This window comes from Eptatretus burgeri, chromosome 1 (genome assembly GCF_056783735.1).
Source record: "Eptatretus burgeri isolate ZD-2024b chromosome 1, Ebu_testis_v1, whole genome shotgun sequence".
Taxonomy (NCBI): Eukaryota; Metazoa; Chordata; class Myxini; order Myxiniformes; family Myxinidae; genus Eptatretus; species Eptatretus burgeri.
The window spans coordinates 66,587,105-66,603,771 of record NC_140961.1 but is presented as its reverse complement, the minus strand read 5'-3'; the positions used below and the strand labels follow the sequence as shown (position 1 = coordinate 66,603,771).

The window sequence follows — 16,667 nt, the reverse complement described above, 5'->3', positions numbered from 1 at the left end:
CCTTTTTCTGCCAAGGTCCGACCTTTACCTCGATGTGAGCTGGGACTTTTGGAATGAAATTTTGCATCAAAATGGCGATAAAAAGTATGTGGGTTGACCTGTTTTTGACCTTGACCTATTTTTTAGTCATGACCCAATTGTAGTCATTTTAATATTTGTCACCAAAACTCCACTAAGGTTTATCCGATGAGAAAGTTTATCCAAAACTCCACTCTCTAGATAGTCTAGAGCAAGGAGCATATTATACGCTTAATTTACTATCATGCACATCCGAGTTAAAGGTCAAGGTGAAATGACGGTTCTGAAAAAAGAACACACGTTTTGTCATCACTCAATTTTGTCAATGCGGAATCTCAAAGACCGCTTGGCCTTCCCAGATGTTCTTGCATTAGCATAGCGCACCTGCACTGAAGTTGTGCACCTGTTATTTGATTCGTGTCCTTGACCTACGTTTGTCGGATTGTGACCTCGGATCAGAAAAAAAAAAACACCTTTTTGATCATATGTTGAATAATTTGCCTCCGATTTTCATGTTGAGTTTTACGGATAGAGTGTGGATGGAGACAAATTTTCTTCCTTTACATTCTATCCCTAAATGTTGAAGGTCAAGGTCATATGGGGGGTCCGAAAAAAAAAAAACATACGGCTATGATTAGTTACAATTGACTTGGTTTGCAAACTTTTTCCTGAATTATGCTGCACATTTGAAATGTCCCGCACCGAGTACAATCCTGCGGTGTGATCTGTACTCATGAGACTGTGCGAGGGTATACACGGCGGTTTTTTATTCGAGGTGTTTCTTGCGCGATGGTCTTATTTTCTGTTGTTTCATTGAAGAGTTCGACCACGCCCTGCGTGACATTGCACCAATCAGCACAGAGTTGGGCGTGGTCACAACTAGCTCCGCCCACGGAAGGAGGACGCAGCACTTGAGCAGGTAAACGTTGCGACGTTGTGAGGCGTTTGTGGTGTTTTTGACAGTTGATGTTTTTAAGCCTTCGGAGCTCGCTCCAAAGAACACCGGTAATGACATATTCGGCTTGCCCATTGTGGGTCCCTCGTCCTTTTTTTACTTTTATGTTCGGCTTGAAAACACCTCGCCCAGGTGACCTTGTTGTGCATCGTAATTCACGAGTTTTTTCCTTCTGCATTGCCCTTCCCTCCGCCCTTCCCCAAACGAACCTCCTCCTCCTTCCCCTCCTCCTCCTCCTCCCCACCGGAACCACCGCCCAGCGTGCGAGGAGCTGAAACCTGTGAGACTGAGCGAGCGAAGGTTCCACAAGCGGACGACATGGCCAAACCGGAGGAGGAGGTGAACCGCCTCACCGAGAACGTGTACAAGGTAAGCGTCCCGTCCGGACTCGGACCGGGCCCGTCGTACCGGCGGCTCGTCCATGGACTTTGAGCATCTGTTCGTTGTCCGCAATGTTCGTGAACTTCAACGAAGCATCAAACGAACCTCTTCCGTACAACGACACGGAGCGAAACAACCTGTACCTGTACCTGTACCTGTACCTGTCTACCTTTACCTGATGACGTTGGAAGGTGTTGTCTTGAATTTGCGTGGATTTTTTTTTTTAAAGGAGTTTTTTTTTGTTGTTTTTATTCTCGTTTCCAGTTTATCGGGGACAGCTTTAATCCGAACCTTCGAAACCTCATCACCTTGGGGAAAAACTATGAGAAATCTCTCTTCGGTAGGTGTTTCGTGTCGGTGTCTGTCCTCATCCTCCCCCAAATGGATGTTCGTTCTCTAAAAGTCCTTTTTCTATGATTAAATTTGCATAGTAGGTTTGTAGGGTTCTTTTCTCAATTATGACTCATACGTCTCACAATAAGTAAATCCTCCTTCCCTGGATTCCTATCCACCACGATGCACCTCCCCTCCCTCCCTTCCATCCATGCTCCCCTCACTCCCTCCCTCCCTTCCATCCATGCTCCCCTCACTCCCTCCCTTCCATCCATGCTCCCCTCACTCCCTCCCTCCCTTCCATCCATGCTCCCCCTCCCTCCCTCCCTTCCATCCATGCTCCGCCTCCCTCCCTCCCTTCCATCCATGCTTCCCCTCCCTCCCTTCCATCCATGCCCCTCCCTCCCTTCCATCCATGCTCCCCTCACTCCCTCCCTCCCTTCCATCCATGCTCCCCCTCCCTCCCTCCCTTCCATCCATGCTCCCCCTCCCTCCCTCCCTTCCATCCATGCTCCCCTCACTCCCTCCCTCCCTTCCACCCATGCTCCATCTCCCTCCCTCCCTCCCTTCCATCCATGCCCCCTCCCTCCCTCCCTCTCTCCCTTCCATCCATGCCCCCCACCCTACACGTTAATGTAGTGGCTTGGTGTCTTGAACATTGTGTTCTGTCGTTTTATAATTACTATCTTTTAACAGGATGATAATTCTTATCGTTGTTGGTGAGAACTAACTGCGAACGTACAGTTGTGCCACAAAACTGTTTTCAAAGCAATTTGTTGCTAGCACGCTTGAACTGTGGCTTCATACAGATGGATGATGAAAATCTCGAAAGGATCAACGACTGTGCTAGTTATGGTAAATGAGGTTTTAACTTTGTGGGTTTTGTTGTAATTTCATAACACCGTATCTCTCCCCCCACCAACCTTTCCCTCCTTCGTACTTTCTTTGTTCAGGAGTGACACAATCTGCCAAAGGGTACTTCGACGCACTCGTAAAGATGGGTGAGCTGGCTGGGAACAGCCAGGGCTCAAAAGAGATGAGTAAGTTTGAAAACTTTTAAAATATCTCCACCTTCTTTGCTAATGGACTTGTGCATGCTTTGTTTAAAATGGAACTGTTATTTATTTCATATAATTCGGGTCGAGGCCATCTGGAGTGCTGGCTTCCTCCGAGTAGTGCACAGGTTGTGATTCCCGGATGGACGCCATGACGACGAAACTGGAATTAAATGTTTTAACACGTGTTATGTCGTCTTCCAGTAGCTCTTAGGAATTTAATTTTACATATAGTAAGCAAATGTACATCTCAATCCTTCGGGGTTCATTTGAGAATCGATATGAGAAACTTTGTAGGTTTTCATGGGGTGGTTCCATTGGAAAGCCTTTTGCTGACATGAAGAAGCGACGCTAAGACAGTTTTGTTGCGACTTGCCTTGCACATCCCCCAGTAGGAAGCTGTGATACTTGGACTGTGTTGTGTGACTGTTACTGTGTCAGCATTGGCGATGCCAGATCGTCACACGAGATTATCATCCACTTGTGAACTTGTATGTGGAATAACACTTCCTCTTGTAAAATATTTATACAAGTTGGTCATTTCGACTTGTGGTGCATGCATTGTCTGGTGAGGCATACCGGGAGGTATTTCAGTGACAAAATGTCTCCTGCCACGAATTCCATTCATGATGTACAGAAGAAAAGGGCTGGAAAGATACCTTGGAGGTAGCATACTTGACTTTGAGCTGTCTAGTCCGGGTTCAATTCGTGACCTGACGATAAAATGTCTGACGTTGCATCACAAAGTTGAGACCACACTGTCCCTCGGATAGACGTCGATCTGGATGTCCCGTCTCCTAATTTTTCGAAACGTACTTCACTCCTTTAGAGATTACACTGTATCTTCCACACAGAGTGGGAGAGTTGTCGCCAGCATGATGGCACTCTGAACAAATTACAAATTCCTGTCCAGATCGGTTCCAGTCAAACGACACATAGGACAGACGGGCCGAGTCTGCGGGTTTGTCAAAGATTTACACCAACAATGCATGGTCTAAGTAACCGACCCCAAAACTAATCAAACATGGCATTTAATGACGATGCAGAGAATCAAAATATTATACTTCACAACATTGGGGGGAAGATTTCGAGTGATCCTGCCAGATGCGGATCAAACATTTCTTGAAGTCCCGTGCCAGCGAAGGTTTCAGCAAGCCAAGCTCAATCATCAATCCCCAATGAGTCAAGTCAGAAACTCTGAGATTTGCTGTAGTTCAGTTATATTGTTTATCTTTCATAGCTTATTTGACAAGGGGGGGGGGGAGGGTGAAAATAAACGTTTTGTTTTGGATACAGAAGTTGTGGAATCGATTGTTGTGGGTTTTTTGTTGTTCAGCCACACGGTGGGTGCATTGCCGTACTCCGAAGTACTGTTGTATCCTGGTTTTCCACATTCAGGATTGAAAAGTTTTAATTTTTTTCCACATCAACATGTTTTTTGTTTTTTGTTTTTTGTTTTATAAAAACGAGATGTGATTGCAGATAGCCATCAGTAATTACTAATGTAATGTACTGTTTTATTAAGACCGTACTCTTTCTGTGGTTTTTTTTTTTTTTGCTCGACATGCTTTCCACCTCTTCTGGGGTGTTGTCACAGTGAATTTGAGTGAGTAATGTTGGTGGTGACTGGTTTTAAATATATATATTTTTTGGTAATGCAATGGAGATCATTATTAATTCATCATTTTGGTGGAGGAAAGAGTGGATGGGATGTGAACGCTTTTATTTATTTATTATTATTATTTTTTCTTTGATCCATACATTTGTGTATTAAATCAAGCCCTCCTCTCTCTCTCTCCCACTCCTCTCATCATTGACAATAACCACAATGCAGACACTGAGCATGTGGTTTCTTGCAAATATTGTTGGTTCAATCTGAACAAGCCAACCCATGATTGGCCATTCTTCTTCTTCTTTTGTATGCAGCACAAGGCTACAGGGTAGCATCATTGCCTGAGACCACGGATGTGCCGATAATTCGGTGCCCTCTGTAGGTTAGGGGAGGAAATTGTAATTCGTTTATGGTGCTGGCAATAGCTCACCTACTCTTCGCCGACTCGTGTGTCTTGAACGTCCACCAACTAATTCCGGGACGATGGATGCCCAGTTTGGCATGCACATCGAATCGCCCCGCCTGTGAAACACCAGCAGGACATTTTCTAGCTGGGCCGAAATTCTTACCCAGGTTTGAGGCGACTGTCGTACCTCCAGGCCACCCTGCCAGCGTATTGGCCATTAATACCAAAAGGAAATCCATAGGATGAATGTGATGTCCTCTGAGTTTGAATAAAGACGAAAGCTTTGCACCAAGCGATCTTTACTTTCGCAGAGACGAAAGCATGACCTTGCAAACATCCTGGTGCTCCAGTTACGAGCGATCGACAATGTATCTATTATACACTATTTTATCGAAGGGGCCCTGATTTTCATTTTTCAGCAAAATCTAAAAACATTCCACATCAATTTGCTTCAACAATGGACCTCTTTCTAAAACCCCTCATTTTTGTTGTATCCCTGGGTACCATGACGTGTCTCTGACACACATTGAGCAAATGGGTGAATCCACGTCCTATAAATAATTTAAAATGTAGTATTTTGAGGAGTTGTTTTTAACTTTTTTCTGTTGCAATAAACAGCTATGCAACTTGATGCCACGAGCTTAAGATGTGTCATTCTAAGTGGCTTTATGTGATGTTTGCGGAGGTTTGTTTTCTGGCATCGATATCAAACTTTGGTTGCCACTACAAATATTTTTCCCTTCATCGTTGCAAACCAGTTTAACCGGACTTCTGGGTAAATATTCTTGTGAGCGAGTACACCGAACTGTATTTGTAGCGATGCTCTGTATGACTACTCAGCTCGCTTAAATATTTAGCACGTATATTCTATGGCGACTGATCCGAGGAGGCAGATTGTGGGTAACCACTGTGTAATTGCAGTCACCAGCCAAGGAGATTGGCACCACTAGGTTGCTATGCTTACTGAAACTTCACAATGGTCCAGGCCTTTGTTATTGTCAAGGAAGAGACGTACAATGATTATGTTGGACTACTGACCAAACGCTGTTGTAATCCATGTGGAATTGCATAGATTTGATAAATCCCACTGAATAAAAGAAAGAGCAAACCATTGATTCTGAAGAAGATGAATGGAATTTTTGGAAAGAAAAAAAAAAAATTGGGATGAAACAAACAGCATTTCTTCACTAGGTTGCTGACATGTGACTCATCCTTGCACAGTGTTCTTCACCGTAACAAATAATTGAAGTGGACAACAGTTGAAGGAATAACGACTTGGAATAGCAGTGTGAGCTGGCTGCTATGGGCAATATCCTTGTTTGGGAGCTTTGGGTTAGACGTTGTGGAATTGTCCGTGATGTTACATCGGGCAGCACGCCTGCTGGCTCGGCGGCTCTGCTCACTGGAGTGCGATGGTATCCTGTTCAATGCAAGAGTCTTGTCTTCAAAGGTAAAATGGTGTGTTCTGGGATTGATGCTGAATCACATAGTACATGACAGTCAGTAGATGCGTGTTGCTGTATATGAAGTCACACCGTGGATTTTTGTCTTCATCAAGATTATTGTTGTGAAAGCTGTTTTAAACAAAAAAAAAGAACAAGAAAGAGATTTTTTTTAAAGGGAGACATGGGGTGGGGTGGGGGAGAGGAGAACTTTCTGTGGTTGGGTGTACCTTCGGAAACTTAGGGTGTGGTGGAAAAATCAATGTCATAATCTTTTACATAGCTGTGGTCATTGGCAACGCGTTGACGATGAAAGTTTATGCTTGAACAATTTTATTTATTTATTCGTATGCAGCCTATGGCTGCTTGGCTGAATCATTTTTTGGGGGTGTGGCTGTGCTGCTAATGCAGTGCCTCTTGTTACCAGTAAGCTGGTACTCATTTTGCCAACCTCAGAAGGATGGAAAGCTGAATCAACCCACCTGGTGTTAATTCAACGAAACCACAGGTGCTTGAACTCAAGACACAAATATTTTAAGCCAGCCACCTTAACCGTTAAGCCAACACCAGGTAACAATTTTATAATAGCCAATTATTATTAAAGTCAACCTAAAGACTATCAAAAGATTGTTTAGTTTTGGTTGCTGTCTGCTTCTCCAATGATGACGGCATCTTTTTATTCTTCTTAAATGGCTCCAATTATTCCCATAGTCTTGTGGGTTGGCCAGTGGAAGTTTTTCACCCAAGTCTTTCATGAACAGGATGACCAGACCTGACACTCATGGAAAAAGAAAATTGAAAATCATTCCAAACAAGAAACCTAGTTTTTAAGGACAAAGTAGTTTGGGCAAAATTTAGAATTTGGCAATAGCATACCAACTCTTCGTGAAGGACACAATAGGATATTTAATGGCCGCAAAGTAATGCCATCACATGAGACACCAGTTTAACGTTGATCTGAGTGGCAGCACACGCGTTGAATTGCCCTGCCTGTGAAACGCCGGGATGACACTTTGTAGCTGGGCCGAGATTTGAATCCAGGCTCGACAGCTTGGAAGCAAATGTGTGTACCTCTCGGCCCTCCTACCAGTCCTGTTTCTGCAATGTCATTTTTATCATTGGAATTTTGGATACCTGCAAATTTGTGTCCATGGCCATTCAAAATAGGATCTTACGTTAACATCGCACAAATTTGAATACACCCTTAATTCATTTTTTTTTTAATCAAGCTGTCTTTGTTGCTGCAGTTGCTGCAGTAGTTACTCCATGCGTGCAAAGTGAAACAGTGGGTTTAAGCAATTACTACACTTCTGTCTGTCCGTCCATCCACAAATGTCGGTTTATGATTGTCGAAAAACTTCATTTCAATTGAATGCTATATTTTTAACATGAATCGGAAAAGGAATCTGCAGTTTAGCACTACTTTGCCTCTGGATTCCTCCTGATTGCACATGCTCAGAGAGGATTGAGGTAATTTTCTTGCTCTGTCTGCTTGTCTCGCAATCATAGAAAATTGAAAAACGTTTCTAAAAAAGAAACTTCCTGTTTTGAGGATGCCATAAAGAATACAAACAACAGGCATGAAGCACTAATGTAACATGTTAAATAAGGTGGTGTGGAAGACGCTGGCATCAACAGCGGTGAACTTTTTTTTTTTTAAAATACAATCTTTAAAATCTATTTTATTTAAATTGAATTATATACTTGAACACTGCATGGGGTGAGGTGTTCTATAAACTCTCAAGTTACAGTAGTTGGAGACATAGTATAGCACAATTTACTAAGTGGTACTTACGCCATAATATTTGGCTCTACATCCATAAAAACATTCCCCATTTGTTTACAATACTACTTGACTTGTACATTGGGATCTGCTGGGAGCTTCCAGAAAAAATGTGGCAATTATGGACATTCGAACAACGAGCCTACCTTCAAATATTCAACTTTGGAGGTCAAGTCATTATGATCAAGATGATGTATTTATTTATTTATTTATTCGGATGTAGCCTGTGGCTGCTTGGCTGCATCATGTGCTGAGGGCATGGCTGTGCCCCTGATGCAATTCCCCTGTTACCAGCACACTGGTACTCATTTTGCTGACCTCGGAAGGATGACAGGCTAAGTCAACCCACCTGGTGTTAATTTAATGACATGACAGGGTCTTAAACTCAAGATCTTAAGATATTAAGCCAACCACCTTAACCGTTAAGCCAACACCAGGAAAGGAGGATGATGATGATGATGGATACATACGAGTATACTGGCCACAGGGTATTTCCATAATTTATCCCTGTACCAAACTTGCTAATTGTAACTTTAAGCACATCCCATTACGGTATGTGGATTGCAGTAATACATAACCTGCTTGAGTAAATTTGGCAAACCTTGGTCCATGGACTAAAGACTAAGCTTCAACCAGTTTCTATATGATACCATGGCAGTATTTTGGTTTAACGATAGCAATTGACACTCTAATGCCAATCCTGGAGTGGTCACTCTCACCGGGACAACATGATAAAAGTGCATGTTTAACTTTTGTTTGCTCTGCACAAAGGAACTGCTCTTGGGGGGGTGTGAGGCATTGCCTCCATAATCATGTCATCAACATCGTCATTTGTTTGCTTTCCCGTAAATTGCTGTGGACTTTAAAGAACTGTGATTATTGTGTAATTTGATCTAGATGTGTGCAAATGCAGCTGTCATTTCATCCAGAGGTAGTACAGTGAATGCATTTAAATTGGTACATGATGCTATTGTGTCTTGCAGTACATGTATGCTCTTATCTAATTTCTCTCTCATATCATATCATCTATCATACTAAATGACGCAATTTGCTGTCTGCCTGTCTTTCTGTCTGACGGCGATACATTCAGTCGTTACCGATCCAATTTCAACCAAATTTGACAGGAGTACTAAGGGTCACACGATGGAGGTTGTATCAACTTGATTTGCCCCCCCCTCCTCGAGCGGTTTTTCTTCCTTGGGCAAAATCCGTGTTAAGGTGTATATCCGTGTTAAGGTAGCTAATCGTGGCATTTTCTCAATTCCACAAAAGGTGATATTCAAAATCTGATTCCAAATTTGACGACGGGAACCCATGGCTGAAATGATTGTCGAAATTTAGTGAAAGCGGAAAATTTTTTAAGCAATTTTTTTTAACCCCCCCCCTATATAATTAAATAATAGGCTCCATGAAATGTGCGGTAAAATGGCTCCAAACAGAAGTGTTATAAATTCACAATCGCCATGACTTCCCTATACGTTCTCTTCATTGTGAAAATACCAAACGTTACTATTAAAAGCTTCATCAAATGTCGAAAGTCTGCAGCCCATTGGCGTCATGGCATTCTCGGGCACGCTGTTTTTTTTAGGCCCCAAGCTTCAAACTTTCTGGCTTAAAGGATAATTCCTTTATGGCACAGTGGCAATGGAATCTATACAAGCTATATAAACATGATGTATTATATAGGCTATGCGCATAAGCAATAGCCATGTTTTGGCTTCATTGCATAACCCGAGTCCCCACCCGAGGCACTGAGTAATCAAGCCAGCGTTCTGTGCTCATATACCACATTAAAATTTCTTTTTTTTTATTTCAGAAGCGAACGAGGTTGTACTTGTACATCACCTGTGTTGTGTTATTTTTTAAAAATTTTTTTTATTATTTTCAGAGTAATTTAGGCTGTGCTTGTGCACCGCATGTTTGTGCATTTCATATTAAAGCCTGAAGCACATCAAGGAAATCCTGCCTAATGTTTTAACCCATTCATGTTTAGTATCCCATTTTGACCTGTTCCCATTTCCTATTCCCTTATCGCAAATAATTAATCAGATGGAATCCATAACTTTGTGTTTTGTGCACCCATCATTTTGACGGGCTTTCCCCCTAGTGCGTCTATCATTGGTTAATGTTGGCTGTCCGTCTCTGTCTATCTGCCCTAGCCTGAAACACCGAAATGCTCCTTGGAGAGAAAAATAAAATTCAGCAAAAGTTGCTTCAAATTAATCTGAACCTATGTGAAAATTATTTTTTTTCAATCGGACCAAAAATTGAATGTGAGTGATGTGTATAAGGCAACAGACAACTGCTTTGATTTCTCCCGATGTTTTGTTTTTTAGTTTTTTATTTTTGCTGTTAAGAAATATAATGATTTTGGAATTTCACAATACTCTACAGTATATTTAATAGGCTAATATGCTGTCTCGTCTGTTCCCCCTCCTGAAACACAGAAATGATCCTCAGAGATGATGAATTACATAAAAGTTGCTTCAAATTGATTCACACTTAAAGGAAATTTATACTTAAAAGTTTCTTCAAATTAATCAAAACTTCTTGGAAAATTATAACACTGCCTTAATTTAGCTCTTTCAACCAGTGCAAGAATAAAAGGCTTCCTTTTTTATTATCCTTTCCCGGTGTGTGCCCTGGTTAGAATAGGTACACCATATCCCTGCGTGTCGTAAGAGGCGACAAAATGGTTGGCGTGAGGAAGGGCATCTGGCCATAAAATCACTGCCGCAAAAAGGGAACCATGATTGTCATGGGGCCCGCAAGGTGAACCCCTGCTCTAGCAGGGAAAAATGGCCTTAAAATGTGTGTGTTTTATTTTATCTTTATCTTTACATTATTTCGTGGTATTCTTTTACCAAGGGGCTTCCAGCTAGTTCATACGCATTGTGCGACATGATTGGATGCTATATTGTGTTGACCCTGAATAAGCAGGTAGTTATGTAAAATTGTGATTAGTTGAGACAGGGTAAAGGTCACTGCAGGGGTTAGTGAAGACTTCAGTGAGCCTTGGAGCTGGTGCTGCACTCGTGCTGAGGTTCACCTTGTTAATTGTCAGCCTATTCGATCTGTAGTGTTTTGATTTTGAATTTATTACGTTCTCCAATGTGGCAAATTTTGACCCTTCCCCCGGCCTTGCTCCATACACTGCATTTTCCTTCCTTCATTCTCCCTTCCGCTCATTCCTCTCGCCTCCCAAAATGTTGCCTTTTCTTTCCATTTACATATTCCCTCACTCCCCTTTTTTTTTTCTCTCCCTCTTACCACCTTTCCTTCTATTCTTGAATTTCAACTTTCTAATTTTATCCTTCCTCTTGTGTTATTATTTTGTTGATGATCATTTGGTTAAATGTCTCTATTCTGAGGAAGGCAAGGTTTATGTCCCCCCCCCTCCCAATCCAACAAAACAGCCAGAGATAAAAAAAAATAAAACTCTCATTCCGAAGAAGCAGAATTTTGAATTATTTGACAAAATTAATACAATATACAAAGAAGTTCAATGCAGGAGGCCACCGTCAAGCCCTCTTGCCTTTGTATTACTGACAATATTGACGTACCCCTTTAACTCCATTGCTTCTAGGTGCTTGAACAATGAACAGCAATTAATATCTCTAAAAATACATGTATGTTTCTGTGTATTCTGGGAGATATTAATTCCTGTACACGCCAGGATTTCATGATCATGAAAGATGCACAGCCAGTTGAGGGAACCTTGTAGCAGCAGGTGTGGAGGAGTAAGAGGGACTTACCGCACGTCCGGATTATGGAGGGTCTAATGGAGCAGAAACCGAGACAAATGGCCCTTTGTACACTTTCAGAGATAACTCTCCCTTGCATTCGCACAGAAAATCCATCAGAAACGAGAACTGCACATGGAGCAGTTTTCACACTTGTGTGATGCAGAATATAGCAAACTTATGTTTTCTCCAAAATGTCATGTGACTTTTTGGTTTGTTCAGTCAGAGTATAATGAAAAGACAATTAAAATAGTTTTGTAGTATATAATATGAAAGGGGATGGATGTCAATATGTGGGTGCAAGCCATGGTTATAACATTGAGTTGCGTATTGTTCCAAGATGTAACGTGTTAATTATGGGGTACAACCAAATTGACACACCAGTAGAGGGGAGTGCTCCAATTAACAGCAATAATGGTATTCCAATTGGGCTGACATGATTGCTTTGAGGTATGCACACTTTCCTCTCAGCTGTCTAACATGGGTTTGAATCCCAACCCAGCTTTCTAACTATTATCCCGGTGTTTCACAAGCAGGGCGATTCGTTCATGTGTGTGCCATCCTTCGGATGGACGTTAAGCGGGCGTCCGTCTTCCGGCATTAGTTGGTGCACTTTAAAGATCTCGCTGTGTCCTTCGTGAAGAGTTGGCGAGCTATTGCTGGCACCATGGCCAAATTCCAAATTCTTGCCCCAAGTACTTCGTCGAACTTCAGGCCAGGCCAGCCGGTTCGTGAAAGATTTGGACCAAGCCAGCTGGTTCATGAACCAGCCAACCCCACAAGTGGGAATAGTAGTGGCCTTTAAAGAATAAGAAAGGTGTTCCAATTATTGGTGGAAAAATATCCCAAAGCATCAATTGTTTCTTCAAATATTATTTTGCAGGCCAGTATTACAAGTCATAACCATAGAAGTTGGGGAATAGACCCATCTGCAAGGATGGCTTCTTTGCTAGTTATTACCTCCACCACCAAAGGTGAAGGAGGCTGTTTTCCCCCTTTCTGTCCATTTGTCTGTCTGTCTGTGTACAGGATATCTCAAAACGTTGTGGACAGATCCAGGTGAAATTTAGGGGGCATGTTAGGTCTGTGACAAGGACGAACTGATTATAGATTTTGGTGAAGATCTGGATCTGATAATTTTTTTAAGTCATTCTTCACCATTGAGGTAGGGCCAAACCAATATATAGCACGATATCTCAAAAAGTTGTGGACGGATTCGGACGCAACTTGGGGGACAGGTTGGGTGTGTGACCACGACAAAATCATTCGATTTTGGTGAAGATCCGAATCTGGTTCCGATAACTAGAATTTTAAAAGTGATTCTTCACCCTTAAAAGATAGGGCTCAAAAACGATATATAACACAATATCTCAAAAATGTATTGGGCCAGATATGTTCCCGTGGATCAGGCATTATGGGGTGGAGGTATTCACTCCACCGAGTGCCCTTCTTTATCAAAGAGAAGAAGTGAATTTGTAATTTACTTCAATGCATTTGTCAGAACTGTGATTGAACAAGTCAGACCGCCTCACCATGAGGTCCTTTGGATGAACCTGCATGAGTATTTGGTGTGACCTGTTGTTAAGGTGGAGTAGTTTCTTGCCTATGCACAGCATTACCTCATCAATCCTAGTCTACCTTCTCATGATTACCACTGCTCAGAACAATCTTCCTTTGGGGTTAATTAATTTAATAGAAGCAAGGTATTACTGACAGGTGGACAAACATCAAGGGAATGAGCAAACAGAATGAGGGAGAGGGAGGAGGGAGGGAGGGAAGGAAACACTGAAACTATGAAGTAAGTTAGTTGGGCTAGGAAAGGTTAATGGGGGTAATAAAGATCATGGGACAGGATTGGAGGTGACAATGGGTGTTTGTGCACTGCTTGAAGCTCTTTTAGGGTGGGAGGGGGGGGGGAAGAAAGACAGAACAACCTCTATAAGGTGGTTCCATAGACTGGAGAAGTGGGCAACAAAGGACTTGAGATGTGCAGTCAACCTGGATTTTGGAAGCTTAACCAGGTGGGAGTTACTGAAAGAACGGGTGCATCCTGGGAGATGTGTCGGGTTGGAGGACAGAGAGCAGAGGGAGCAATGTTGGAGAATACACAATAGAAAACAGGTTTATGCAGGTTCATTAGCTTTCCACTCATTACGTACCTGGACACAATCTAGTAATTCTGTTAAATGTGTTCTTGCATTTGGCTTATTGTCAGAAATTATGCGACCATTGAAATGGGGCGATGCCTGCTCTACAGCAGTTTCCAAGGTTATGACAAGGGTCTGCTCCTTTGTTTATGGAGCTAAGAACAACATAGTAGAGAGGGGCACTCATTTAAGCAGGTTAGGGAGTTCAGAATCAGCTGCAATAGTTGGTGGTGTATGCTTCTGGACATACCAGCCCTTGTTTATGTTGCAGTGGAATGCACAGGTCAACCTAACATTGTGCAAATCTATGTCATCCTCTCAAAGGCAACAGTTTTGGTTGCGATGGGATAATTAGTTGGTGGTGCACTGCACTCTGCATGCTCCTACTTGTGAAAGTGTGCATGAGAGAACATTATGTGTAAGATTATTGGGCAGTGATATAATGGCTTGCTAAGGTAAGGTAGCGCATTGTTTCTTTGTGTGGTGCTCGTTGTTTAAGCTGCATATTTTTTTGAAAGACCTGGATAGAGCACCCTACAAACCAGTTATTTTCGACTTTTTTTTTTCTTTCATCATGACAGTCATTGATGGATGGGTTTAACTAAATGGAATTGATTTAAAAATAGTGCGTGGCCGTATGTGAAAAAAAATTCAAACTGCGTGCCAGAAACAACAACCACACAGGCCGTTCCTTCGCTCTCGCGTGCCCATACGTGCGTGGCCGTACATGCAAAAAAATAAATAAATAAATAAAACTTTCAAACCGTATGCCAGAAACAACAACAACCAAACAGGCCGTTCCTTCACTTTCGCGTGCCCGTACGTGCATGCCCGTATGTGTGTGGCCGTACGTGCAAAAAAAAAAACCTTTCAAACTGCGTGCCAGAAAGAACAACCACACAGGCCGTTCCTTCGCTCTCGCGTGCCCGTACGTGCGTGGCCGCACGTGCAAAAAAAAAGAAGAAAAATAAAAGAATTGTGACAATCGTGACGTCATAGCACCATGTCCTGTCATTGGTTTGGTAAATAAATGGCCATAACTTGGGAAGCACTTGTCCAATTAATATCAAAACTTGAAAAGGCACATCCTCAGGTCCCCAGCAATATACTTGGCAAGTTTCACTTAGATCGGACCAGTGGTTGCGAGAAACAGCAGTCGCAGACACACAGACAGACACACAGAGATTGCTGGAATTATAGATCGATAAAAAAAATGTAGCATATATTATGACTATTAAATGAGCATTTGTTCTGATGAACATCTTGAGTCATTCTCGGCGATGAGGTTTTCATGAATGTATCAGTTTGCGTGGCATGTTTACATGACTCCTTGCACTTGGAAAAATTGAAGATGGAGGAGGGAAACCGCACTTGCACTTGCAATAACAGGTTATGCCGAGTGCCATCGTCGTCGTAACACGAGTTCCCTGACGAGGAACTTCAACACAGAAGAGATGCCATTAGACCCATCAAGCCTCAACAATGGTTGCCAACCGATGGTGCTTTGTCCATGCTCTATTCTTTTGAATGCTGAGTGTTAAGCATGGAAGCAGCACAAACCATGTTTCAAGTCTTTGGTGTGATTCAGATGTGGTCGGCTAAAAACAGCCGACCTCCCAGACTCGGAGGGGACGCTCTTACCCTTACGCCACTGAGTATGGTCTAAAGCAACATTGGTTGCTTCCGACGCAGTAGTGATTATGAAGTCTGAGTCGTTTTCTCATTGTGGGTGTCTGCGAATGCAAATTGCTCAGAGCGTGACCTGTCGCATCAAGGTGAAGAGCCATGCTTCGCTGTGTTGTGAAGTGACAAAGTGAAAGCCGGGTTGATGTCGAATAGAATCTTCACTCGAGACGGTTTTGGCTTGCTTGAGGTGAACTTGCACATGATGTGTTCAAATATGGTGGGATTATTAACCACAATCTTTCCCTATATTTTTCTCAAGATATTCCATTTCCACTCGCCTTCTCTCTTTTTTTTTTTTCCCCCTTCTCATCTCCATTTGTTTTTGTGTTCTTTAGGCCTCCCCCCCCCCTTCTTCATTTTTCAAATCACCACACCTTCCAACCACCTCTGTGCACATGTGATATGTAGGTACTTCCAAAATATAATTGCCAGTCTGCTGCATCATTCATTATAACTTTAAATTACTTTTTTTCCTTGTTTCCATTATAAATGTTGCATATTGCCGACTGTGATCATTCGTCATATCTATTTTTTATTTATTTAAATTTTCTACTTTTCTGAAACAGTCAAGCTTGATTGGTTCTAAATTATGAAGATCTTATTTTGTGAGCCAAGCAGCCTTTTAAAATTTATTTTTATTTTGTGCTTTGCTGCAGTGTTCTGTAAGCGCCTGCATGTCTGTCATTTTACCTGTCCTGCTGAGTGCATCAATGCATATATCAATTGTCGAAACGGGCAACGGCAGCACTTTATAAAAGAACAGACAGAGTTTTGAGTGTATCTTGCCGGTGGAGCCATAATTGTGTGTGTACACACAGCGTGGCTCAAAAGTCGGGAGCCACAGGGTTAATGATGTCCGAAGTAAAAAATATAGCTTGTGAGACAGCAAAAATGGAAACACCTGGGTAAATGAAGGACACCAAGCAATGGCTTTCACACATGTGTGGCCCATTTATAAGTGAAGCAAATAACCCCCCAGCATGCTTTGGGTCATGTTTAAAAAATTCTGCACAGGCCTGGCTGGTTGCCTATAATTATGGCGAGCATGCCTGTAAGAGGAGACTTCCCCCCACTGAAAGAGCACGTGTGGTTGCCAAATGGTTAGA

At 42.3% G+C, this 16,667-nt stretch overlaps 1 protein-coding gene across 1 annotated transcript; it reads left to right on the top strand.

Moving 5' to 3' along the window:
• Positions 1 to 780: 780 nt before the first annotated feature.
• LOC147034642 (BAR/IMD domain-containing adapter protein 2-like) lies at positions 781 to 6,378 on the top strand. Its single transcript, XM_085886691.1, has 4 exons — positions 781 to 937; positions 1,234 to 1,342; positions 1,619 to 1,694; positions 2,641 to 6,378. Exons 2-4 carry the CDS (start codon positions 1,292 to 1,294, stop codon positions 2,745 to 2,747), a joined length of 234 nt encoding a protein of 77 aa, XP_085742817.1. The 5' UTR covers positions 781 to 937; positions 1,234 to 1,291; the 3' UTR covers positions 2,748 to 6,378.
• The last annotated feature ends 10,289 nt before the right edge of the window (positions 6,379 to 16,667 follow it).